At 39.1% G+C, this 26,704-nt stretch overlaps 1 protein-coding gene across 3 annotated transcripts in view; it reads left to right on the top strand.

The window, feature by feature from the left end:
- The window catches only part of uacab (uveal autoantigen with coiled-coil domains and ankyrin repeats b), a 51,363-nt gene that overhangs the window by 5,148 nt on the left and 19,511 nt on the right, over positions 1-26,704 (top strand). For 2 of the 3 annotated variants that reach the window (XM_067584266.1, XM_067584275.1), the window contains exons 2-3: positions 21,635-21,765; positions 26,422-26,510. In XM_067584266.1, the coding sequence (XP_067440367.1) occupies positions 21,635-21,765; positions 26,422-26,510 (220 nt within the window). Of the gene's footprint in view, positions 1-20,131; positions 20,874-21,634; positions 21,766-26,421; positions 26,511-26,704 lie in introns of those variants that run through there. The other variant, XM_067584283.1, reaches the window with a different exon arrangement.

Here is a 26,704-nt window from a genome sequence, read left to right as displayed (position 1 = left end):
TGATTTGTTTGTGGTGGCGATACAGGTGTTGATCCACGAGGCTTTGAAAGGATTTCTTAACATTGCAATACTTAATACTTACCTCCTTTTTAATAAGAGTAAGACAAAAATAGTCTGGCTGTATGTATGAAAAAAAACTGCAAGACTGCCCATGCTTCTGGTGGTCATTGGCACAGGGGATAGATTCGCTGTGATTGGCTCTGGCAGCCATGGAGCTGATGGAGCATGTTGTAGCTGTGTCCAGTGGATGTTCAGGGTAACGGACTGAGAAACTTAAGTCTGATTAGATGAGATATGTCTTTTCATAAGCCATAGAATTTGGGCCGGGCGATCTGGCAAAAAAAATGTCATCTACATTTTTTTTTAAGCTTGGGGTTGATTCATGATTTTAATCTATTTTTTACTATTCAATTCAGTACAGACAGAGCCGAAAGGTCCAATCAATAATTCACATGCCTGGCTAGCTAGTGTCAGCTACCTGGCAGTAAAACCCGCACACCTTTTAATCGCCTCCCCAACAAACAAACCCAGAGCGCAGATCAGTGTACAGTCATTTTCAGGCTGGCCCTCTTCCAGATGTGACTGTTGAATTCACTACTTGATAGCCAGAGACAGCTAGCCACCTTGTTAGCCGCTAGTCCCGTAAACTGCAGCAGGTGCGCATGTAGTGCAACTATTGATGTCACAGTTTACGGGACTGTCATGGCTCAAGACGGCAAATATATCAGCTATCATCTATGTTTCTATCTAATTTTTGACTAAAAGTTACTTTTTTGTAAATGTTGTAATAACTCAATTTTCATGATTTAGACCTTATACATCATGCAAAAACATAAATGCTAATTAATCAAATGAATTCAAAATATTGCCCAGCCCTGCGCAGAAGCATTGTGAACAGTACTCTCTGCTCAAGGAAACTACAGTGAATAATTATGTCACTGTTTCAGAGTTACCATGTAAGGTACCCCATGGAGTTTTTGGCCACTAGTCATGTTCTGGAGCAATGTTTTACAAGTGGGCCCCTGTTTTGTTTGTATTGCTCAGGCACACAAGAATGCACATACATGTAGGCGACAAAAAGACATAGGCCTATGCGTGCTGCTGAATGATAGTTGTGAGCAGTTAAGTGCAAAGAAATGTTAGTAACCCGCTAACTGAGGCAGTGAAGAAGATTATAATTTAACAAACATGGATTTAAACGACGCAAAAATCAACTTGCAAATGTGAGTAACACAGAATGGAAACATGGCTTTCTTTGTTTGATTAAGGTTCCCTTCATATCTATATTGCCCACCACTATTGGCCAAATAAAGCTTTGATATCTGCCATTATCCGACAACATCCGGCCTTTAAAACATTTACTGCCCTGAGTGTCTGTTGGTTCTAGTTTAATGTTGATGTGATGGAGATGGTTATGGGTGGCGCTGCAAGTGAAGAAAGAAAGTTAGTCACAAGTGAAGGAACTCTTGTGAGTAACATGTGAGTGTGTGTGGTTGTGTGTGTGGGGGGATTACAAGAGGTTAGAGTGGGCTGAAATGAAAGTCATTTAGTGCCACACCCCATATAGACTGCTGGCATTTGGGTTAATCATCAAAGACCTGTTTGAGAGCAGCAGACCCTGTGGTGCCAGCTGCCTGCCATTAAAAAAAATCTCTGATCACTGGCTAAATTTTCACACACATAACAATTTGATTATGGTCAACCATCATTGGAGTTGGCTGATTCTTAGATTAAGAAGGATACATGAGTTTTCTTACGGACTGTACTATTAATATTGTAGTGTAGTCTAATGCAGTTAACGACTGAAGATGTACCTCCAGATTAATGACGCAGTTTCTCCTCACACTGATGTTTTTGTTATAATACTAGTGTGATGTGGCTATCTTTGTGCAAATATTTTTGGAGTAAAACTTTGCCAAGATCTTGAAGCGATGGGCGTTAATTTGTTTCATAGAGAGGATTTGCACATGGCAGCACAACGGAAGGGAGACTTAAGCGTCGTACCAACAGGACATCAGACATGGTAGATCATGTGTCAAGGATTGGGAATTGTTTAGATTTGATCAGGTTCTGGTTCCTGTCACATCCAAATAAAAAAAGAAACCAGAATATGTCGAAAGCAGATTTAATCTGTAAAAAAACAGTACGTTTTCATAAATTACGTTTTGTCACAATACTACTTTCATTGCATGACATTTAATAGAGGTACAACTGAAGTAGGATGTTTACATTAAAAATGCCAATCATACAAATAATACTACAGTATATCTTAGGGCGATTATTGTTACTTTTTCTATTAGTATAATCCCATTAACTTGATAATAAACATTTGGTGTTTCCATGGTCTTACCTAACTCACATTCCTGCCTTGATTACGTGACTAATCATATGATTATGATATTATTGTGCATGTAACTCGGTTATTGTGGGAACATTATTTACTACATCCTCACTTCTGTAACTTGAGGTAATTTCTTTTGTCTCATACCTCCATGAAGATCAGAGTAAAGGATTAACATCCTGAGAAAACAGCACTGCTGACCATTGTAAACACCAGCTCTGTATCGAATAAGGATTGAATGTCTTGCTCAGGTTCAAATCAACAAGGTGGTTCCTTTGAATCTTGGGTCGTCGAGGTGAAGTCTGACATAACTACTGAGAAAAAATATTTAGTTTGGTATTATGAAAAGATGAAAGATGGTCCTCATTTTCTGTACAATTCATATTTTGTAATAATTTGTCATCAGTCTATTATAGCTGCTCAGTTTTTTTTCTACATGACTATCCACTCGAATTATAACTTACTTGTGGTGGTCATTGCATTTCTATTAAGGTGTCAATTAAGAGTGACATTTTTATGTCGGGATAATTGAATGTTCCATAACATTGTAGTCATTTTCAAAGTAGAAGACACTTAGTAAAAGTCGTCACCAAGTCCAACTTGTAAGACTTGTTTGAATGTCTTTGGTATGATACTTCCTATTAGGATTCATAGTATACCTCTCTACCTGGCAAAGAGCCAATTTGGGTTTGAAATGGCTATATTTTACAGTGTTGTGAAGCAAAAATCAATTAGGATTCATAACCATAAAACAAATGACTCCCAAATACGGTGTGTTAAATATCCTGGAAAGGGTCTAGTATTAATCTTTATGCATATTGTCTTTACTTTTACTTTCATCATCGTCATCACTATGATACTCAAGACTCATTGTGGTGAGTTTGCCGAAGCTTGTTCCTTCAATTAGTGGTTTACAGGCGTGTTTTGCAGGTTGCTGTTAACTGTAGCATTGATTGTCTAATTGCCTCTGGTTGACTGATCTGCCAGTTACATTAATTTCAGAGCAAACGCTTCCTTTAGTTCAGCTCAGTTTAGTTTTATTATCATTTTCACAAATCTTCATTTTTATATAAATTGAAGCAAAATGTTGTTCCTCAGGAGCCACAGTGCAACACTGAACAGACGTAAGGACTCGTGCAAAATAATAAATAGGTGCAAGAAACAAAATATTAATACTTTTACAGGTTCATTAGCAGCTTGCTCGTTATAAAACACCAAAATGTTTGAGAAGAAATAGCCGTGTCTGCCCGCACCACCATACTGTTGCATGTGTTTAGTAAATGAGAGGTTACTACCAGTATATTTTATGGTCCTGAGTATCACTCAGTCAGCAAGTTGCTGGAGCTCCATGTTTGTTAGCTGTTGATGTTTTAGTTTTTACAACTTCTGCTTTTGGACTTGACCTTGAATTGTTTTCCTGAAGTTCAGGCTTGTTTTTATTTCTCAGCAACTCCCTTGTCATTTAGTTCGTACACGATTTCAAAGGCAAACTAAGGCTGACCATAGCAGCCAGTCATTTAGCTTGGTAAGCCTTTTTTGGTGACAGGTTAAACACTCACCTAATGAGAAACGTCCCTTAGGCAAAGACACAGCACGGTGTAATGAAAGGGGTAAATCAAGGATAAAGCATTCATTCAGGTATTTGTCGACTCTCCAATTTAGACAGCCCTGTGTTTGGCCCTTGATTATATTACTGCTTCTGGCAGCATAATGTGACTCACAGGCTTAACAGTAACATGACTACTTATTAAATCTGTATCAGAAAACAACACTGATGTTGCTGCTGCTCAGGGCACAACAGGCCTCATACTAATATCAGCTGAGTTGTGTCAGGTTTGCCATTCTGGTGGGGCACCCTCACCTCTCTTAAGACTGTGTTATCCTCCACTTTTCAGATCTCAGGATTTTGGACTTAAAACTCCCTTTCATTTGTAAGGGGAGCTTGTCTGCATATTTCCCTGCTTCTTTGTGCTCCTGATCAGCCTGTTCTTCTGTCTTCTCCCCCCGTGGGCATGCGCCTTGCGGACGAAATTTAAGAGCCTCCCTCGCCTTTGAAGGGGTGTTATTTTACAAAATAGAGTGCAGGACTGGGAGGTGTTGATGAGGGTGGACAAGAGGAGGCAGATGGAGCTGGACTCTATTGTCGGGAAGTAGAAACAACTCTGATTTTAAGGTTGTTTTTAACAAAAAGAAGGTGTGAATGGAGCTGAGAGAAAGGAGCATGATAACTATCTGATGTTTTCAGTTGTGTCTTTGCATTTAGTGATAAGATTATGAAGTTGCTGAAACAGTCTGCAGATGAGCCATACACAAGTTACAAAAATGGGTCATTAAATGGTGAAGTGTTGAAGTTAGAACTATGATAGTAGTAGAAGTTGTTCTCTGCAAAGTGAGAAATACTGTCACTTGGTTTGCTGCAATTTTATAAGAAAATGGAATAAGGTTGGGATACAGTGTTTTTGATGTCCATAATCACAGTAATAATTAGGGCTGCAAGTAACAAGTATTTTCATTATTGATTACCTAATATATGTTGATTATTTTCTTGATTAATCAATTAGTCATTTGGTCTATAAAATGTCAATCACGGTTACCCATTGCCCAAATCTGACATCCCCAAATGTCTTATTTTGTACAGACCAACAGTCCACAACCTAAAGACATTCAGTTTACTGTCACAGAAGATAAAAGACACCAGAAAATATTTACATTTAGAAAGCTGGAAACAGATAATCTTGAATTTTTTCTTCAAAAATTATTTTAAAAGATTGATTGATTCATTTTCTCGCAATCAACTTATTGATTAACCTACTAATCGTTGCAGCTGTAGCCATAACGCTTAAACTAATGCATAATTCTTTATTTTTTGTTATCAGGTGATCAGTTGATTGTGGTGTCTTGCTTCCAAAAAAGAAGAATCAGAACATAGACAAAATGCCCAATCAAACTTGATAAAATGACACCAAATTTTTTATGTGTGATAAAAGCCAAAACCATCATGTAAACTAATGAATTTGTTCAATCTCCCACTGGCATTCAACAGATAGCATGCTGAGGCTTTTAAAAGTTGTGAGCGCCTGTGGCTCTATGTAGAGCCTTGTAATGGTTCCCTGCTGCGATTTCAACCCCAGCGCTGTATACAGCTTGCTTCCAGTTTTCCCATAAATTCCCATAAATTCGTTAGAAAAGTACAGCAATACAATACAGTATACAGTAGTACTGGGCGGTATAAATTTGTATCACGGTATTTTTTAAGATCCAGGCGGTTTCACGGTATATCGCAGGGTTTTTTTTGCATGACTGGTTTATAGTGGTTTATTCTACTGTCAGGAGTAAATAGAATTTACATGAATCGCTTTAAAAGTTTGTTTCTGAGTCTGAATGAAAGTAAACTCAGGAACTAGCCACCTGTAGCAGTATTATGGCTAACTGCATTGAGATCGCAGTGATTATATATTTTGCTGCCTATTGAAGAGTTACAGTAATTATTTAAGCTATTAAATAATAGCTACTGTTATGGTCGCATATGAAAAATTCATATCATATGGTAAATTAGATGAGATCATTGTGTAGGACAAATGTCTGATGCAGAAACAAAGCCTTATCCTTTTGTGAGATTTTTCAAAATTGAGAATTGCACTTGGTTTTAAACATGAATATTGTGGACATATATGTCTCTTAGCCCATGGCAACAATAGCAGCGCAAACTGTGGTCTACATTTGAGATGTCTTTCACATAATCAGAGAAATTGCATCTGAACAAAACGTCTGCTGAAGTTGAACCAGTGTGTCTAAAACTGTAGCATTGCGGCAAGATGAGAAGTTTGTTGAGTTATAAAATAAGCATCACAATTGAGTGGAAACTTGAATGTTTGCAGCCTCCTAAGGCTCTCAATACCAACTGCACGTAATCAAGTAAGAAGCAAGTTTCGGTTCTGATGTTTAGACACCCAGCAGGCGTTCTTAACCCTCTGCTGCTGGGTGTGAGAGGGTTTTGGATTTGAAAAATCCTCTTTTCCTCCCTGCCTCTTCTTCAAAATATGCATTTTAATTTGCTTTCTGAGTTTGAGTTGGTTTAGACTGAATGTTTCATTTTAGTTAATCTTCGGTCAGACTTTTCCTATCTTCTCTGACAAGCGCCTGTCAGACTAAATTACTGGTCTGCTTGCTGCCTTGTCAGGAAGATGTTCATGCTATACAATGGAGCAAAGACTGCTGTCCCACATGAACACAATGGAGCAAAGACTGCTGTCACACATGAGCACAAGAGATGAAACAGTAGCCAATTTTATCATTCAAAAAACATTTTTTCCCCATTCATCCAGAACAGTGAAATGTACAGTCATAAATATTGCTGTGTGGTGTGTGACTCCACAGAAGATTTCGTTTATGAAATGACATTACACAGAATAAGACACATTGTCCTTTTTATACAAATGTATATGTATATACCAACTTATTTTAACTTCTATAGAAATACAAAGAGGTTAAGTTTTAATCTGTGCTTTCAGATGAGCTTTTTAAGTGTTAAGGGAAGATGGTAAATGTCTTGGTATGAATAATAATTTAAAGCCCTGCTAGTGGCCCCATAGAAGCTGCGATGTTAAACAAAGCCCACATAAACACAGAAAAAGCCATGTTGTCATCTACATGAGGTGTTTACATCTTGTAAGGGTTCATATCTTTTATGCAAAGTTGACATTTTGGCCTGATTGTAGAGCAAGAGGAAAACTACTCATGCAGTGTCCTCAATGAAAAGTGTTTATTGTCTATAAAATGTCATTGTAATCTGCCTGTTAGATTTTCATTGTTTTTAGAGCACAAGTGGAAATTTTGGCCAGATGGTGGCTGGAGGGAAAACTCTCAGGGGGGTCAGCAAAGTCATTAGGGGAACATGAATACCGATATCAAATTTCATGACAATCTGGATAGTAGTTGTTGATATCTCGATTGGACTAAAGAACCAACTGAGAAATATTTTTCTGCAAAATTCAGCATTTTTTTTTAGTCTCACTGCATTTGTTCACATTGACATTTTACTTATATTCACTGTAGGAGGCGAACTCTCAGACAGGATCAGCGGAAGTTTGTTTAAAGCTGGATGTGGTGCTGGCTGTAGGTGGTAGCGTGACGGTCTGTTTTTTTAGGATTAACGTCTGGCTCCATGGGGGCAGCCATGAGGTCATCTCAGCAGTGTTATCCGTCTGCGCTCCCATGCCGTGCCTGCGACGCCCTGCAGGAAGCAGAGAGCTCACTCTGTGTAACATCCCCCAGGGAGCGTACATGTGTCGGTTTGTGGTGGTGCTATACATGTGTGTCTTTGTTTGTATATTGTTTGTTTGTCATGTGTGATTAAATGGACCATGCGTTCCACAGACTATGTGTAATGTGAATTGTGTGTGTGTGTGTGCGCAAAGGTTAGTGATGGAGAAATGTTGGGAGGCTGGCATGTGATGGGGGCTTATTGACTGACTTTGGTTGGGCTGCAGCTGACATCAGCTCAAACACACACACACACACGCGCACACACACACAGACCTGCACCCACATACTGTATGTACAGTCAGGCATGCTGAGCAACGAGAACACAAAGATTTTGCTGATGAGAGACAACCTGCTGTGAAATAGCTCAGACTAAGCCTCATCAAGCTGTGCTTCGTGTGCTTCGTGTGTGTGTGTGTGTGTGTGTGTGTGTGTGTGTGTGTGTGTGTGTGTGTGTGTGTGTGTGTGTGTGTTTCTGTCTCTCTGCAGATTAGACAAGTGTCTCTGCTTTATCTGAAACATGAAGTCAATAACGATTTGGGGGCAGTTCTGACACTTTTGCAAAAGTCATAGTGGCTTCTGTTGTACAGAAAAGAGACAGCATGTGGTGGCTACATTCATATTACATGCTGAAGTGGCCCAAATATCAGATCTACAGATCTGGTCTAAGCATATGTGGTTCATATATGATCTCTGCCTACGCGACCGCTGTCAGATTGGAATTCATGTGGGTTTTTTTTAATGCTTCACTTCTCTGCACATGTGCATATTGCCTGTTGTCATCATTCAGTGTCGGAGCCTCACATCCTGGTAAAAGTAAACATGGAGGAAAGCAACAACAGTGATGAGGGCAGCTAGCAGCAGATCCTTCTCATTCTCATGTTCATCACCTGTATTATCTGCCAACACAACAAATAATCCTGGACATTTATGTAAAAATTGATGGTAACCATCAACACAAAACGGTCGGATTTGACAAAAAAAAATCAGAATGAAGTATTAAGGCCTGTAATGTGAACATAGCCACAGAGCCTTGTTTATGTTTAGTGTCGTCTACAGCAAAATGTCATCACTGGTTCACAACTAAATCTCATTTGAGGTTTCTCAGTCTTTTCACTCTTAAAGTTGTATTGGCACTGAAAAATAAAACGCAGACATTCAAATCTTACAATCTTAATCTCAATATTTTTTGCATCGTATGTTTTTAGTTACAGTTACAGTTGTTTTTTTTTACACTGTCAGCTTTTTTTCAGTGTCACTGGTTTTCAGTTTCAACTTCTGGGCCTACATTACCCAGTATGCCTTGCGGTCCGACGAAGATTGGATATCCGAGGACGGCATCATGGTGGAGATTTTGAACCAGACTGTTGTAATTTTCACTCTAAGATTTAATTATTTTTTTTAGGTGAGTAAATAACCATGTAAATTCCCATTATGTGGTCAGTTTATCCAAATAATTTTTCGGAGATGTGAGAAGCTGCTGACCGGGTGAGAACAGCCAGTCATCTCGCAGCAGCAGCAGCCCAAATCCTGCGTCATCATGCCGGTCACACCGAAACAGTGACAGAAAGTTAAAAATGAAAAACAGAAAGTTGAAACTGAAAACCAGTGACACTGGAAAAAAAAAAATGACAGTGTAAAAAAAGACAGACATGAAGGAAAAATCTGATGATTGACATTGAAAAACACATTATGCAAAAAATATCAAAATAAGATAAGAAGATTTTTATTAATTTGTGTAATGGCCGTCTTTTATTTTTCATCTGAACTTTTTTCAGTGCCAAACTTTTTTTTTAAATACAAGTGTTTTAATGCCAATGTTTCCTTTCTCAGTTCGGAGTTTGTTTTCAATGCCAAATTTTATTTTTAATGCCAAATCTGTCTGCCAAAGTCTATTTTTACTGCCTTGGCTTTGTTTCACTGACTGTGATGTTTTTTCTGATTCGAGACGGCTTTTCTAAAGGTGCATTTACAATATGTTGGCCTGAAAGCTTTTGGAGAGGTGGATGGAGACTTTTGCACTCAGAGCTGCTTACTCAGAGCTCGGTCATAGTAAAGAAAAGGTGGAGCACTTGCTGGAGGGACAAGCTCGTACCTGCTTGTACTTACCTGATCTTTATCTTGCATCATGGGAGTCGAGTCTCATTTACCAGGAATTTAATTGCCTCCCTCTTATCTCTACAGCAGCTCAAATGTCATTTTATAATAATACAATTTGTTTATTTTAGTATTTGTAATTCATTTCTTTACATAATTTTACTCATTTGATGTCTTTACATGTAAGATTTAACAGATGTGACTGTATGGAAAACATTTTCTTTGTGTTTATTGGAATGCAGTGTGTTGCATAACTTGCGGTTATGGCAATTTTATAACCTGACTTACCACACAGCAAATGAAAGGTGTTTTCTTTTTTTTTTTTTAATGGCATTGAGCAACCTTTATTTAATACATTCCATCAAATCTTTTTGTTTTGAGTATAAACATTTTTTCTGAAGCCCTTTCCTTTTGACCAACCCTCCACTCGCATTCCTCTCCCTGCCCGTGCGTGTGTGACGACTTGTGAGTGCTGGCCAAACAAGCATCATCACCAGTATTTGTGCCCAAGTACCGGCATGCCCCAAGAGTTCCTCGATTAACCAAATACGGTCATGGAAGACCAAAGACTCCCGTGGTGTTTTCCCTTATATTGCCTGATCATTTTCTTGAGGTGAGATCAAAACAGCAGCCTTCATTCTTCCTAACGTTCCCTTCAGCTTCGTTAAGTACTGTTAGGAGTATAAACACGGGTGGCAGACACTCCAATTTATCTGTCTGCGTCTCTGTTTCTCCTTCTTCCTCAGTGTATATTACCTTATGGTTTATCATGTGTGCCCTATATTTAATTTCATTTAATTTATTAGGATTCCCATTAGCTTCATCATAACATCACTCTGTATGAGTATATTGTCATGGAAAACATGCACAGAGATCAGCTGGTAGCACTGAAAATGCTAATTTTAAGGTGTTTTAAAATCTAATTGTCCTCTTAATCTGCTGTAGCTTTCCTGCATTAGTGACCTAAATAGTTCCTGACTAGCTGATTGGAAATCATTTTATAGCCCCCACGGCTCTCTGTCTGCCCTATTCTTTTCTTTTATCTTCACATCATCAGCTGGAATAATATCAGCCATACCAGCAGCCATCTACAGCCAAACCCAATAACTACGCTTGTTTTTCATTCTCCTGCTGGGGCACATTGTTATTTCAACGATGGCCATTAAAATGTGTCAGCTAAGCTGCTGACATTTTACAGACAAAGGGTACTTTAGCTGTAGAACTGGTGCCTTATAACAATGAATCATTGTGAGATGGATTTAGTTATTTTCAAAATCCAGTGGCAACAGATTTTCTCACAACACTGCATCTTTCTAAGATTCTGTGAAACATTTCGTTTGTTTACTGCATTTAGATCCATTTTTTTATTGACCTTTTCAAGAAAGTGGTGATTTTTGGAAGTGGTAAGTGACACCGATCTGCGTCCAAAGTCCAAACCTATTCTTAGATTACATATAAATGTAAGTATATATGCAATATACTTAGTGTCCGAAATTAACAACCACTAAGCGCCAAATGCGGGTAGATTTTCCGTTTGGCAGGTAAATCTTGGAAGGCTATCCGCCCCACCAAAATAGTCATGTAATAAAATATCTGGCATGATGGCTTGGTGGAAATTACACGCAGCACCATATGTGTGTTTTATGCATGTCTAATTCATCTTCACTGATTGAACATTCAATCTCCCAAGTTGTTTTGTCTAATAAATTGTCTAGAAATCATCTTTCTCTCCCCTCTCTTTCATATTAACATAGATGAACTATGTTAAGATTCACTAACAGATTTGTCAGCATCAGCGAATCGTGTATTTTGCCAATCCGGGTGTCAGAACTCAAAGTAACGTGAACCGATGTGCCCAAATTGTTTTGTCTAATAAATTGTCAGGAAATGGTGAAAAATGTGTGTTATAATTTGCCAGATGTCTTGTTTTGTGCGACCAACAGTCAAAAACAACTGTTTATTGTCATGTATGACAAAGAAAATCACTAAATCATCACATTTGAGGAGCTGGAAGCAGAATGATTTTGTCATTTTTGCTTAAAAAATGACTGAAACAATTATTTGATTTCAAAATATTTGCTGATTTCCTATCGATCGACTAATCAATTAATCGTTGCAGCTCTAATTCACACACTCACGTATGCAGCAAAATGCTCACACTGTAAATGCTGTAAAGGCTTTGTAACACTAGCAGGCTAAGTTGGACAAAACGCAGAGTAAGGCTGCAACTAACAATTATTTTCATTATTGATTAATCTGTTGATTATTTTCTTGATTAATCAATCAGTTGTTTGGTCTCTAAAATGTCAGAAAATGAAGACAAACGTCTATCATGGTTTCCCAAAGCCCCCAAATGCAACCTAGAATATCTTGTCTACAACCCAAAGATATTCAGTTTATTATCATAGAGGCCTGAAAAAAATCACATTTAAGAAGATGGAACCAGAGAAAAATTACTCAAAATGATAATCGATTACCAAAATAGTTGTCAGTTAATTTTCTGTCACTCAACTAGTCATTGCAGCTCTACAGTAACATACTCTAAAGGAAAGATCAGCATTTGATTTTACTGTAGCCATTTTATTTCAGTTGATATAGATTCCTAAAAAGATGGGATATCCTCTATTCATCGTTTTTACTTAATGTCATGATTTAAAGGACCACTATGTAGGATTTAGTGGCATCTAGTGTTGAGGTCGCAGCTCATTCTAAACTAATGAAAACTCAACAATTCTCATTTTCATGTGATTAAACACTAATTAAAACTTACTTATGAAAATATATTCTGTCTCTGCCAATAGATCCCCATAAATCCTACACACTTGTCCTTTTAACACTATGAAACTGGAAACTGGGAGGCTCATCTTCTTGCAGTGGAAAACATATGAACTTACTCTGTGCATTACAATGTCATCATGTCTTCTTAGTGAATTCTCTCTTATTTTATCTTTATCATTTTGACTTCAGAAACATGCAGTGCATTTAAATAATCTAGCAAATGTGTTTCCTTTTAAGGTCCTCTTGAAGACATGTAGTTTTTCTCTTTAAAGATAAAACAGTCCTTTAGTAGTAATTGCACACTATTCTTGAATAAGCTTTAAAGCTCTGATAAAACACATTATGGGTATAATCCACTAAATCCATTTGGGATAAAGGCAATAAAGATAAGATAGTATCACCCCAGGAAAGGTTTTGTTCCGATTCAACAATTTATTTATTTTTTTTGAGATATCTACAACTGATAGTGGACCATATTTACAGATCTCTCATGAATGACAGTCAAGTCTTTCAGAAACCGCCCTGTTTTTTTTATGATCCTCTGGAGACAGTCTTCACTCGGGAGAGTTGGCAGGGGCAAAGTTCAAATGGTTTGGGCAGCTGATCTTTCAGCCTGGCAGCGGGTGTCGGAAGTAGGAGAAAATAGCAAGGAAAAGCATTGCCCCCTGGGTCATAAGTCATCTAAAATGGTGTGACCCAGCAGCTGGACAGACTAGTCTCCATGTTTGATTCAATCGCTACACAAGTGAAGATTTCCTAAAACGGGCCAACAGGAAAATAGCAATGTTCCACTTTAACAGAGCGTGTTCCTGTGTTGTCAACAGGCCCAGCCTCAACTGAACTATTGTAAAACAGACCTTTGTTATCAGTCATTATCAGGTTGTGAGGGTAGCCTGCTCTTGGCAGATTTACACACTGTGCATGATTTTATTCTATTTTCTTTAGAATTGACCTTATTGCCTTACGTACTTTTGAGAGATATATTCAGTACTTCTGTTGCTCTTCAAAAGGGCACTCAGTTATTTTGTGGTCTATATTTATACTTAACATAGGTCAATGTCTAAAGATTTGTTTTCACTTTGAGATTAGTTTTCTATTGATTACTGTCATAGAGGCCCAATTAATGTACATTTACACTGATTTAATGTCAGAAAACATGAAAAAGTCATCAAAAAAGAAAAAAGTTTAATGATTTTTATAGGCACTTGTATATCACCCAGCTCTGTACCATGATAAGAGTATAATCATATGATAGATACTGGTTGAATCTGGAATTTTGGTTATTGTAATATATAAAATGTTCTTGTTTTCAAAGACTGCATTCCAGTCAACTGGATACAGTTTGACTTTTCTCACTGAGTTTCTCACTGAGTTGAAATAATATTAAATGAATTACTGCTAGACCTTGGAGTCCACAGACTGTACCTTCAATTCAGTTCACTTTAATGACCACATAGCTAAGCTGGTGGAATTTGGTTCTGGTACAGCGTGTAACAGCACAGTTCCATCAATACCATTACACAGACAAGAATCACAAAGCCACAATCGGAAATCACTAACACACACACATCACAACAGTTCTGTGCAGACTGACTGGACAATGAGCTGGATTAGTTGGGTCTGAGATGATTTGATGTGCTCTTTTTACTGTTCCTTTTTGTTATAGGGATTTATTGCTGTGAATTTAGATGTCTTATTGAAAATCTGCTGTCTTTTGTGAGTTTGTCTCTCTGAATTGTTGTACAAGACTGTTATAGATGATGTCATCCATCCATCCATCCATCCATCATCTAATATTAAATATTGTATCAGTGCACCCATTGCACCCAGCATGTTTTCCCATTACTAAAATAATATTGTGATATTTTATTTTTGTCAATATCACCATCACTCACCAATTGGTCCTTGTGTCGGAGCGCACCTCTCAGAACTTAAAACATGGCAATCTGTGACCGTGCCAGCTGCGCAGGACACATGTTTGATGATTGTGTTGTTGGTTCGTGTCATGCCCGACCCAGTTTCTTCTTCCTCTGCCTCTGGCCATCAAACATATCTTTAAAGACAAGAAAAGCAAAACAACAGACGTGCTGTACAGTGATGACATTAGTTTTAACAAATAAGTGTAACGTGTCTTATCCAGCTTTCAGTAGCAGCTTGTGAAAGTATGTACACATTCATTGTGGCGAACAGGTCACACACAGCCGAAAGGGATAATGGTACACCAGTTGGTGCAGGGACTATGCTGACCCCTTTATATCAGATTTTAATGTTTTTTCTCATAAATTTGCAATTAGCTTGCAACATCATTTATAATATAAATTAGCATTAACCCCTCTAGAGAGTATGTATTAGTGTGACTACTGAAGTATTGACAATGCAAAGAGACGAGGGACTCTCCTTAATACAAAGAGTAACCACTCAAGAAGACCAGCGATCACCCAGGAGACACACAGGCTTTGAAAGGGAGCTGTCATTTTCCTGTTTACCACCAGAGGGCGTGTATGTCTGTCAGGCCTCCTGCATCCAGTCCACACTCTGCCCAGCAAGAGTGGTCCTGTGTTTAGCAGCTACCAAGATATGCAGCGAGTGCCTTATGTACATACCAAAAACAGGGTGCCTCTTTCCTCTGGACACCTGGCCTGAACCATCATTGGGGGCTTGTCCTGCTCCTAGAGGGTCTTTGACTCTAAAGCATCAACTTACCTGTCATATATCGACATATTGATTGCAGGAATGCTGTATCTTGTCACTTTCTCACCTCTCCGCTTGTTTTACACATTTTGTTCATCTCACACATTCGGTCTCTTTCTCTCCTCCCCCGCCCTTTTCCATCTCTGCCCCTGAGGGGTTTCACTTCCACTCGACATGCCCAGACAGTTGCACAGTCCGCCACTTCATGCACAAGTCTGTGCTCAGAGATTAGTAGGGGGGTGAGATTGAGGGGGGTGGAGAGTGTAAAACTGCTACCGCTAACAACAGTCCCAAAAAAAATCCCTGCTGGTTGTTTGAAGGTGGCAGTGGGAAGAAAGGAGTTGTAATTATTTATCAACCACCCACTGAATTAATATTAGATGCTGTCAACTCCTCAGCACTTATTTTAGGACTGATTGACTCAGAAAACAAAATATGTTTTCAGGTAATCAACCCTCTTGCTTTAGTCTTCACTTGTTTCTTAATAGATAACCACTCTGGCCATGTTGGGTAACAGCTGTGGCTCACATAATTTCTAGAGATTTCTGTGGCACTGTTGCTGGTATGTGGGCTTGCTCTTATGGCTCTCATTAACGCTGACGCAGCTAGAGTTTTGGCTTTTCACTGCCAGGTTATATTGCACCAATAAATCAGCGTGTCACTGAGATATTCAAACTGCATGCAGCTATGATAATGTCACAAACGGGTATCTCTGAGGATAGAATATAAAAATATAAACTGGTGATTGGTGCCCTGTTTGGGCTTGGTCACAAGCCAAAGGTAATGATTTTGTGCTTGGTGTTGAAAAGTGATCGGGGTCGTCAAGACATCTCTTCTTTCACCTATAGTTTGTTTGAAGCGGTTTAAATCAAATCTTGTTTGTGTATTTTTTCCTAGTATTTGGTATGTTTTAATAATTGTCTAATAAGTCATAGCGTACTTTATAAATAAACTTAATTAGCATTCAGATGAGCTGTTAGTTAGACAAAGTTTAATCCTTTAAAGCAGCTGTACAAGCAGAATATTATTAACTCTATTTCAGTTGTTAAGACAAGCTTTGGATGTCATGATGTCATTGCTCTGGTATATTTTATGAGTGTTGCAAAAATGATTAAGTTTACTGTTGTTTCTTGTCAATTACAAGATAATCATTATTTCTTTTCTCTCACCCTATCTGGTTACAGTAACACTGCACCAGTAATTGTTGTGTAAACTAGTCTATTAGACATTATTTACCATAAATATTATGAATGTTTTTTAACAGGAAATTATATTTTATTGTCTCTCACACTATCAGCACTGATGATAATGGCGTACACATGCAGTTAAGGTACTCTGCCATGATCTGCATCTGTTGTTATGTTTTTAAATGCTATGGTGTAAGCACAGTATAAAAATGGGAAGATGCAACCTAGTTTAGACAGTAATGGTATACTTTGTGATTTGTAATGTTAGAAATCCAGACTGAGTGTTTGGTATGCTCCTGTGCTGTTGTTAAATCAGCCAGATTAAGGGCATTGAGATACTTGGGTCAGAAAACGCTGTTTGTTTCCTTGTTTTAGGATTTGAAGGGGACATAACATGCAGGAATATATTTGCATGATTTACAGTTCAAACAAACTCTGTATTTATTTCATTCTGGTCCTTCATGCAGCCCTTCAGTTTAGCTACCTTAAGGTTCCCCCTCCTGATGAGTCCACTCTATCCTGACTGGCCAGCTTCCAGAAGCTGCCCCTCGGCAGACTTCCAGTGGCTTGGGAGGCTCCATAAACAAACAATAGTATTCGGTTTTCAATTCTTTTTCCCGTTCTTTATTCGAAATATAAACTTTTTGAATACATCCATACATGTTTGAATCCAAATTTGTTCCGAAATATGTGAGTGGACAACGCAAACAACCTTAGCAACATAGGTGAGAAGAGACAGCCATCTGTCCACATACACCAACAATCTACAGTATATAAATGACAGAAAATCACAAAAAGCGTGATACGTCTCCTTGAAACATCTTTTTATCCCTCATTTCAAGTATCAAATGAAAGAAGTTGTAAATACTGTAAATGGTCTCCTCTTCCAAATGTCTATCTAGTCCTCCCATAAAATGTCAAAGATTGACATTTCATGACATAATGTCTCTTCAAAGATGTCTCCTGCGATAACTATCATTCCCCACTGTCATAATCTTATGAAACCATATCAGTGACTGCAGTCTGGCAATGGACACCAGTGTCATTTAACATATTGGCATATAGCTTTATGTTTTGGTCTTGGCCTCAGTCTTATCAGATGACCAGTTAGATATTTCTTGCGCGATGATTTCATCTGTCAGGACATCGGAGACCCATTAGTCTGGCCAGGGGCTGAAGAGAGGCAGGAAACTTAGGTGTTGGAAAGAATTACAGCTTGTAGAAAGCGATGGAAAACCTGAAGTGAAGATGACAGGAGTCTGTGCCTGAAATATTATCAGAGACCAAGAATAATGTGTGTGGAAAGGTAAAGGCCAAACTTGGCTCATAGTGTCAGGTGATGTTTTGTCCCTAAGGTCACTGTGTTTTAAAAATAGAAAGTTTAGGTAGCATTTTCGTTGTTGCACGCAGCTAGGGGCTGAATATATCTTTCATTCCATCATCAGCACGGCTCTTCAGACGTCACATCACCAAGGATGCAGCGTAACTACACTACTTTTGGTGCTTGATGGAAAATGATCAGAACAATCTAGTTAAGGATCAAGCTTGATCTTAGAAATACCGGTTTGACAAGACAATCCCAACATAAGACGAACTTACTACCTTATGACCCATGACACCTGAGCAAACTCCGACTGATGAAGACCATGTGATATAACTGAAAGTGGTTACAACTCTTGGGGAAAGGGAAGCATTGTAAAATCAGACTGAATACGCAATTAGTTTATTTATTGTAAGTTTCACAATCATTTTAGCAAATAGTATTAAAGATCCCCTCCGGACATGTTTAAAGACATATAAAAACGCTCTGCTTTAAATAATAATTTGTCTGATATGATTTTTCTACAAAGTTTTCTACAAAGTTACCTTGTTAAAAATTCTTAATTACATCTATTCCTTCACCCCATTGAAAAATGCAGAATCTATAAAAATGATTTAGTTTAAACTACAATATGTCTCTTATACTTCACTGAGAACATACATAAACATACAAATAAAGTAACAATTAGCAAAACACATTTGTTAGTGACTTTAGGATCAGTGAGGGCCAAATAAATAAATGTCAAGAAAAGATTCCTAATTTAGAGTTTTTTCAAAGGTCTACCTGTCTAACAGAAAAAAGTATCTAATCTAAATAAACTGCTCTGCACTTACCTATTTAAAACAAAACATGATTTAAAACATATTTAAAACAAGGTAAACACCCCTACTCCCTACTAATTTTGTTTTGACATTTTGGTTACTGGTTTCACATGCAGTACATTGATTAAAAAAAATTATGTTCATAATCATCTTATGTCAATTTTACGATCTAACTTTAAAATGGGTAAAAACAAAATGTTCGTTAAAAAAATCACTATGTATTGAAATCAGTAATTTACGTGAAAATACAAAATATTTACGTGGTTGAATTTGTTATCATTATTTCATCATGGTTTCCTCCCACTGCTTGAAAGTAAAGCAGGGAGATTCATTGACGTCATGATATGAAACTAGATATCATCATGTGTTGCAGTTCTCATCTTTCCTGGTCTCAAAGGCTGCATTACAGTTTAGTAATTCAAGTTCAGATCCTTTCACTGCTCAGAGTAAAAAGATTTATGGACATCATATTCACAAACGAAATGTTTTTCTCCACGACCGTATGAATCACATTTAATTTGGACTAAATATTTTTAAAAGTCATAAATATGACAAAATTATCCTTGTTAAACCCATCATGGTATCCGATTGTGTCAATATCACCAGCTCTCCTTGAAAGTGAGTGACTACTGCAGTGGGAACTCTTGCTTGCTAACAGTCCTATTATTAACTAGTACATAAACAGATTCCCAAACAAATACACACACACACACACACACAAGCACACCCATGAGAGATATTTACGTGACTGATGTACAGTATGCCGCGTGGCTAGGTGCCATTTTGGCGCCTTTGTCTCCATGCGAGGGTGAGCAGCTTTCGTAAGTTGACACCTACTTCTTCATATGACATGTCATGTGGAGGAGGTCTTTTTGCATGTTTGTGGATATCAGTGCTGCTCTGTTAACGCCAGTCTGGCAGCGGACAGTAACTCGAGCCCACAAGGAGCTGATGCAGTGTGTAAATTAAACGGGTCCCCCCCTAAACCTTCTTCATTGCATCGCTGTTATTTACCTTTTTTTTTTTTTTTTTTTTCTTGTGATGATTTACATAATAAAAGTGAAAGTTGTACTTTTGCAGTGTTTGCCATGTTGGTTGTAAGTGAAGAGGCAACGTAGTTGTTTGTGGTGGGGCTGCAGTCTCAGACAGCTGGTTGTAAAAAGGCTGACATCTAACCTTGCTACCGTGCAGCTAGGATCAGGGGGCTTTGGAGGCGCACCACCCTGTTTAGATGGATGGGTTAACAGCAGCGTTTGGCCCACCACTGTCCTGTAAGGGTCAGTGCCAAGACCACTTAAAATGTGCAAACCATAATCCCCCTCTGACATTAATATTTTCAGATGGAGGCAAGCAGGGAGCATGGTTGGGGGTGGCAATGTAAGCAAGGACTTTTTGGCTGGCCTTGTTTCATGCTGGCAGTGGTGATAGACACTAAAGCCATTACTCATCATGCAGGCATGTCCAGAATGTATTCTTAGCCCCTGTCTTCCTATCAGTCACTACAGAAAGGTTGGAGGGTCAAAAAAAAAAGAGGTAACCAGTCTGCAGGGCTGTCTGCACCACCGCTGTTTACCAGGGAGGGGGTGATATTTTAAACCTGGGAGAGCTCACATATTTACCCCACTGAGCCTGACTGACCTTGCCATTTGGTGGGGTGAAGACGCTTGAGACCACTGAGAGAGACGAGAAGAGGGGAAAGAGAGAGAGAGAAGCTCTTTAGTTCAGCTTGATAAGCAAGTAGCTTGCAGCTTTTGCAGATAGAAAACAGTCCAGAGACGAAGAGGAGTATCAAAAGAAAAAGAAGACAGAACAGATGATTTGAAGATAAAGGCGAGAGTAGAGGGGAAGACACTTGGTGGAGGTGAGAGGTAGCCAGGCTGAGCTGACTTTCCCCCAGAGGGGGAGTTGCAGTTGCCGGCCAGGGCAGGTCCCAGGGCTGGCAGGGCTGGCCCTACTGCTTCTCCACCTCCATTCCTTCCTCCTCTTTCACTCCTCCTTCTTCTCCCTTAAACTATCAACTAAACTGCTGTGCAGTGATGAACTTACAGGCAGAGCCCGTGAGCAACACAGGAATGCTTAGAAAATCCTGCCAAATGAACTTCTCCTCAAGTGAGGAAAACTCCTAGTTGAGCCTTCCATTAGAGGACCTCCACTGCAATACAAACTGTCACCCTGTTGTCTTCTCACACATTTTTCTTCGCACTCACTGGTTGAGTGCACTGAGAGACTGAGGGTTCTTTTTATACACTTTGTTTTTCCTCTTATTTTTGCTTTTGTAAACCGGAACACTGGCAACTTTTTCAGTAGCACGGTGCAAGGACCAGCTCCACTCACCAAAGATGAGCCGCTGGCTGAAATGCACCTCCATGCACTTTGTAGGTATTCATTATTGATGATTTCAGTTTGTCATTAAAAGTTTTGGGTTTTTTTTTTGCAGGTTACTGTTTCTTATGTTCATGTGTTTTCATCTACATATTGATTGAACTGAAAGCTGTGCTTCAACCAAGTGTTAATGCCGTGAAGGAATACTGCCTTGGGCAAATGGATCAATTGGGATAATTATCATTGGTGGATCAATTTGGTGGCTCAATAAGTGCTTCAGAACTACAGTGTTGTCAAAGTCATGTGCATATATTATTAATTTTTTATTAATCATTATTAATTAATTACAGTCTGTTGCTGTTGTGTACAAACATAATACGTAATTGCTTATGATTGAGGTTTTAAATTGTTTGCTTGTGTTCTCTGTTTATTTTGGACCTCCAGTTTGAAGTGCCCCACTTAAATGTGCTTCCCACAGACTCCTTTGTGCCTTAAGAGTAGTCTGTTCCCATACTTGGTTTCCATCACTCATGGGCAGAGTGAAACTGCAGTGCAAGGCATTCTTGGCACATCCCGTATTAACTCAGATTTGTTTTTGTATCACAAAAAAATTGCATTTCTGTCATTCTTGCTAGTGGTTTTGTGTCAGAAATGGACTTCATATGTCCCTGTTGTATTTACTAGTCAACTAAAATAATTTGAAAATAAATGCTGTTAAACTGAGTATGTATTTGCTAACATGTTTGTTTAACCATTTGGTTGAAGAAGTCTTGTTAAAGATGCTGTATGTCTGATTCACTATCATCATTGTCAGAACACAGACTGGAACAAGTATGACGATCGGCTGATGAAGGCGGTGGAACGCGGCGAGGTGGACAAGGTGGCCGCTGTTCTCGGCAAGAAGGGCATCATCCCCACTAAGCTCGATGTGGAGGGACGCTCTGCGTGAGTAAACACATACACATACACACACACACACATACATAAACAACACACATACATCCTTGTACAGTATGCACAGGCTTTTTTGAATATTTGCTAATCTAAACATGCTGAGCATCTCAAATTCCGAACATTGTAGCAGCCTCCCCACACAGATTCCTGACCCTCTTTCCCAGATAAAGCATCCTTAGATGGGAATTCCTTTGCAATTGGGTCACTTATTCAAAAATAGTTTTGCCTCTTACCTCCCTTTATGACATCAATAACAAGTCTCCCTGTCTGACCCTCCAAAAACAATTCTCCAAAAATTCTGGTAGCTATGGTACCTATTGCACATTTCAATCTTAACTCTTCATCCAGCTGCCCTGCATAAAATGGCATTGCAGTTGCATATTATTGTTTCCATTTTTGTATCCAGAAATTTCCCGTTTAGTGTCCATCTGCCTCTGGAGGTCATTGTGGGAGTTGGTATAAAGAATGTTTGCAGCCACTCGAGGCTTGACCACATTGGCCAGGGGTTGTTTGTATAGTCCCCACAGGAAATGACTCCCTACAAATTCAGATCAGATCCACTGTGGCGCTTGCAACATCTAGTAATACATTAAGGCCCAGCTGCAGGCTATTATCGGGATCAGTTGACATCTTGAAAGACCGTGTTTTATATGGTAGGATTTTTCAGTGGGAACCTCTGGTTTTAGGGGGTTTTGTACAAAGAGCTGGACTAACACCCTTCACTAGGTATTATTAGAAAAAGGCGAACAGAAGGATAGGGAGGGCGCGTGTGTGGGAGGTTGTGGAGGAAGGGAGTAGGTCAACCCATCTGAAGTATCTACAGGAAATTCTCTGATGTTGTATCTGGAACATCCAAGTGCACAGATATTGCAAGTTTCTCATACTAATAATGTGTGTAATAGCCACATCATTTGAAAACAATCAAATGAACTGTCAGGAAAAAAAAGCTGTTACTCTGTTTTCTTCCCTAAATTTAACCAGATTCCAACACCAGCATTTTGGGAAGCCAGGCGCCCTCAGTTTAATCCCAGATATATGAAGAAGTCGCTGGTCTCTGGCCTGTGCTTCAGGTTTATTTTGACAAAGGCTTAGTTAGGCATAAGCATATGGTTATAGAGCACCAGATCCCAGAAGCAAAAAGGTGCAGAGTATTTTCAGCGGGATGTGAATTTCTCTCGTGGCACCACTGCACAGACCAGTGATTGTACACACGTGTGCATGTAAATACACACAATTATACACAGAACCTGATAAATGCCTGGTCTCATAATAAGGTGCTAGAATTCATCAGAACTAAATCCAGTACCCCGGCTGCCAATTCTAAAATGATAGACTAGAGGTGGTTGTACTCAAGCACAGTCACGCTCGTCGTTTACTGCATATGTACAAACCAGAACTAGTTGACTATAAAATCAACACTTCGCACTTCCTTAACATTTATGCAAAGCTTTTGCCAAGTCTGCCCCAAAACAAAAAGTGAACCACAATTGCAACTCAGCAACTCTGCTTATAGTTCAGTGGGCCACACACAGACCAACACGTGTCAGTATGGCATCCTGGCCGCTGCAACAGCAAGCAAAGGAATGTCGAATGGCGATCCCTTGTTATCAAGGACCTCTATGGGGAAACTTATTACAAACTGTTACCCCCAATATGTAATTTGGTGTGCCCTGGATTAGCCCCACTGTGTCCAGCTAATGAATTTAGCTCTAACTCTTCTATGGAGGCTACCAGCTGAGTAAACAGTTTATATCTCTGCTGTGGCATTAGCTGGATCCCAGTGAGGTAAGTACACTCACCACACCTGCTCATTCTGTGCAGTTGTGATAGCTAACTGACAAGGGCTTAGCAGCAAAAGAAATCCACCACTCGAGACAGTCACTCGTTTAGCCCTGCATCATGAAACTGGCACTGACTAAAGATACTGCTGCATGCCTATTGTTTGTTAGGATTAGCAGTGATGAATTTTTGCTCAAGTATCTTTTAAGAATAAAAATAGCATAAGTATGAGTTTCACAGTTGCGTGACTTTGATATGATGATATATTGAGGACATGCTGAGAATATACTTTTTATGACTTCTAATTTAAAGGACAAGTCTGTTTTTTTTATTATGTTTACTTTGTCTTTACTGATTATTTAATAGACCACATGTGAGTTTCTCAAAGGTGTATTTCCAAACCACAGCAGCCAGTCCATGCCATTCATTTTGTTGTAGAACCAAAAGTGAATGACAATGAAAGGCTGAACCTTGCTTGAGAAATGTTATCTATCCCAATCAGCATCAAAATGGTAGTACTGCTACTATACTATACATTTATGTGCCTTCTTTTGTCAAAAAACCGTACCTTGTGAGGCAGGTGGATTACAACATCACGAGATCATGTGAGAATCCATCTCGTCAGGCTTCAAGTTATGCGCCAGATAGATGCTTTCTGCCTGTGTGCTGTTTGGTGCTGGTATAGTATGTAGTGGATTTATCAGAGATTATTCTTTGCAAACAGAACCCTTATGAGAGCAGTCAAACTGAGTCATAAAGTAATGTTGGCTCTGTAGAGCTACAGGCTTGTGTGTTAATTGAATGAGGGTGACCCCTTTTACATCACTCATAGTAATTTGATTCAGTGTAAAGTTAGCCTTCTAGTTTTCTGCTTGTAATACATTTAACTACATTATCATTCCAACATCAGAAAATGTCAACAAAAAATGGCATTTTACTTCCAGGTTGAGATGGAGCTCAGTTTATATGTAAATGTCAGGGTTTTACTATACAAAGCAAGCTATAGTCAGAGGTTCAGAGAATTATAAGTTCTTATCAGTGTTGGAACAAAGAAATATTTGAAGCTTCAGCAGGCACAGTGCTTTGACTGTTGTGCCTTTAGAGACACACATTATCATATATATAGTTCAGCTACCAGTATATACTCTCTGGTTTACTTTTCCCGGTCCGCTCTCTGAAAATAGCAACCATATCCTATAGACTGTCAACCTGAAAGCCGCCCAAGGAGCAGGTGTGAAGATGAAATGACATAGCTGAATGTGGTCTCTTAAAACTGGACCCATTAGTCTCTCAAAATGTATCTCTAACCATTTTACTGATGTCTGCAGCTGGGTAGCACCGTGTACCTCCACAGAGTAAATTCTTTGTATTCGGTCAGTGTCGGACATGTGCTGTTTGGTCCATTTGACCATGCTGACCACTGTTATTACCATTTAATCTAATGAAGTGTGGACTATTTTGATTGCATGCAAGTCTCCTTGAGGGTCAGGGTAAAAAAAACAAATCTGTATTTCATTTGTTTCCACAGTTGGGGTTGATGATTTTCAGTCTAAAAAGATCTTAGCAGCTGTTAGTTCTTTGTTATATGAATAAGAAATGATGAGTCGTGTGAGAGTGTGTGAATACTGAGAGTCCTGAGGAAATCCATTATCACTATCCACCACTATCTTTTCAGTATATTTGACATTGTTCAGAAGCATTTACCTTATGGAAAATGCTGTTGCTCATGAACAGTTGCACTTGGCAAGTCACATCACCCATACCCCCCCACATGGATAGCTCTTTTCTGCTTCCTGTCTACCGTTTGCCCCCGAGAGGTCAGGACCCTCCACTGCTCCCCAGGGAACCAGCATCTCCTGGCCATCAACACGGCTTTTAATACCCGCGCCAGTGTTGAGGTGGCAGCCTAGCTGTCTCCTTGGCAGATACCTCAGGGTTAGTGACAGACTGAGATTGGTTTACACACAAGTGCTTTGCAGACCTCCGTGGCTAGTGGCGGCAGTGCTGCAGTGGGTTAAATCAGAGAAGGGGAACAGGAATGTTTCCAGGCAAAGTGACGATTAAAGACATGTTGGCAAGTATGTGCCACCTGCTTAATTGAGTAGGCAATTAAATATCAAATTTAAACAAAGCAATTGGACCACAAAGTCCGTTTAGTAGCTGTTCAGAGTTTCAGTGATAGCAGATTGAGCGCTCAGATGGAGTTTCTGAAAACTTTTTTCGCTTAAAGTTGAGCTTCAAAGTTATTACTGCTGTTTCCAAGACAAGAATGAATTTTAAAACTAACCTGAATGAAATAAATCAGCTTATGTTGTTTGTTACCATACAGGCCACTACTTTTATCACACTATGCAAACAGACAGTGAACAAACAGATGGAACTCTGCTGAATATTGTCATTGTGTAACACAAAGAATATTTTTAAACTTGAACCCTTATCAGTATCACTATAGTATCCCCACAGTCTGAATAAGGTCAAACAACAAAGATTAGGAGAGATGGAAAGAAAAACAGTAACATGCAGCTCTTTTTTTACAAGTAATTTGTCATTTTTTAATCATTTGGTAGCCTGAATACACTCCAATGGCATCCTCACGTATACAAAAGTGAAGCTGATACGAAAACACTGCACTCATGTATCACTCCCAGAGGTTTCTTGTTATTGGCCTCCAGAATGCTGACGTTGCTGATAGCAATGAGCGAGGCATCAATTTGCAGTCCCTCTCTCAGTCCTTTGGTTTCACCACCCTTCACCCCTCTCCTTATATCCTATCACTTTTTCACTTGCCCTTCTCTACTCCTTAGCTGTCTCATGTCCTGTGGGTCTGTCCTAGCTCATATTTTCTCAATCTCTCTATTTGTCTCCCAGGTTTCATTTGGCTGCAACGCGAGGACACCTGGACTGTCTCAGTCTCATCCTGGGACACAATGTTGACATCACCGCAACTGATGCCACTGGTGAGTTCTGGTGGGGGGAGAAGCAGCAAACTGGTGCTGTATTTAAATACTGAGAGGAGAAGTTTCTAATATTTTGGTCACCCAGTTTATATCAGTGAGATTAACCCTAACCTCTCAGTATAGCATAATACAATTCAACAGCAGCACAATCTACAGCCTCCAAAGCTGAATCAACACTTCTCTAAAACAGTTTA

The sequence above is a fragment of the Thunnus thynnus genome, chromosome 1, assembly GCF_963924715.1.
Source record: "Thunnus thynnus chromosome 1, fThuThy2.1, whole genome shotgun sequence".
In the NCBI taxonomy this organism is placed as follows: domain Eukaryota; kingdom Metazoa; phylum Chordata; class Actinopteri; order Scombriformes; family Scombridae; genus Thunnus; species Thunnus thynnus.
The sequence above is the reverse complement of the archived record's forward strand: the minus strand, read 5'-3'. Positions and strand labels throughout refer to the sequence as shown.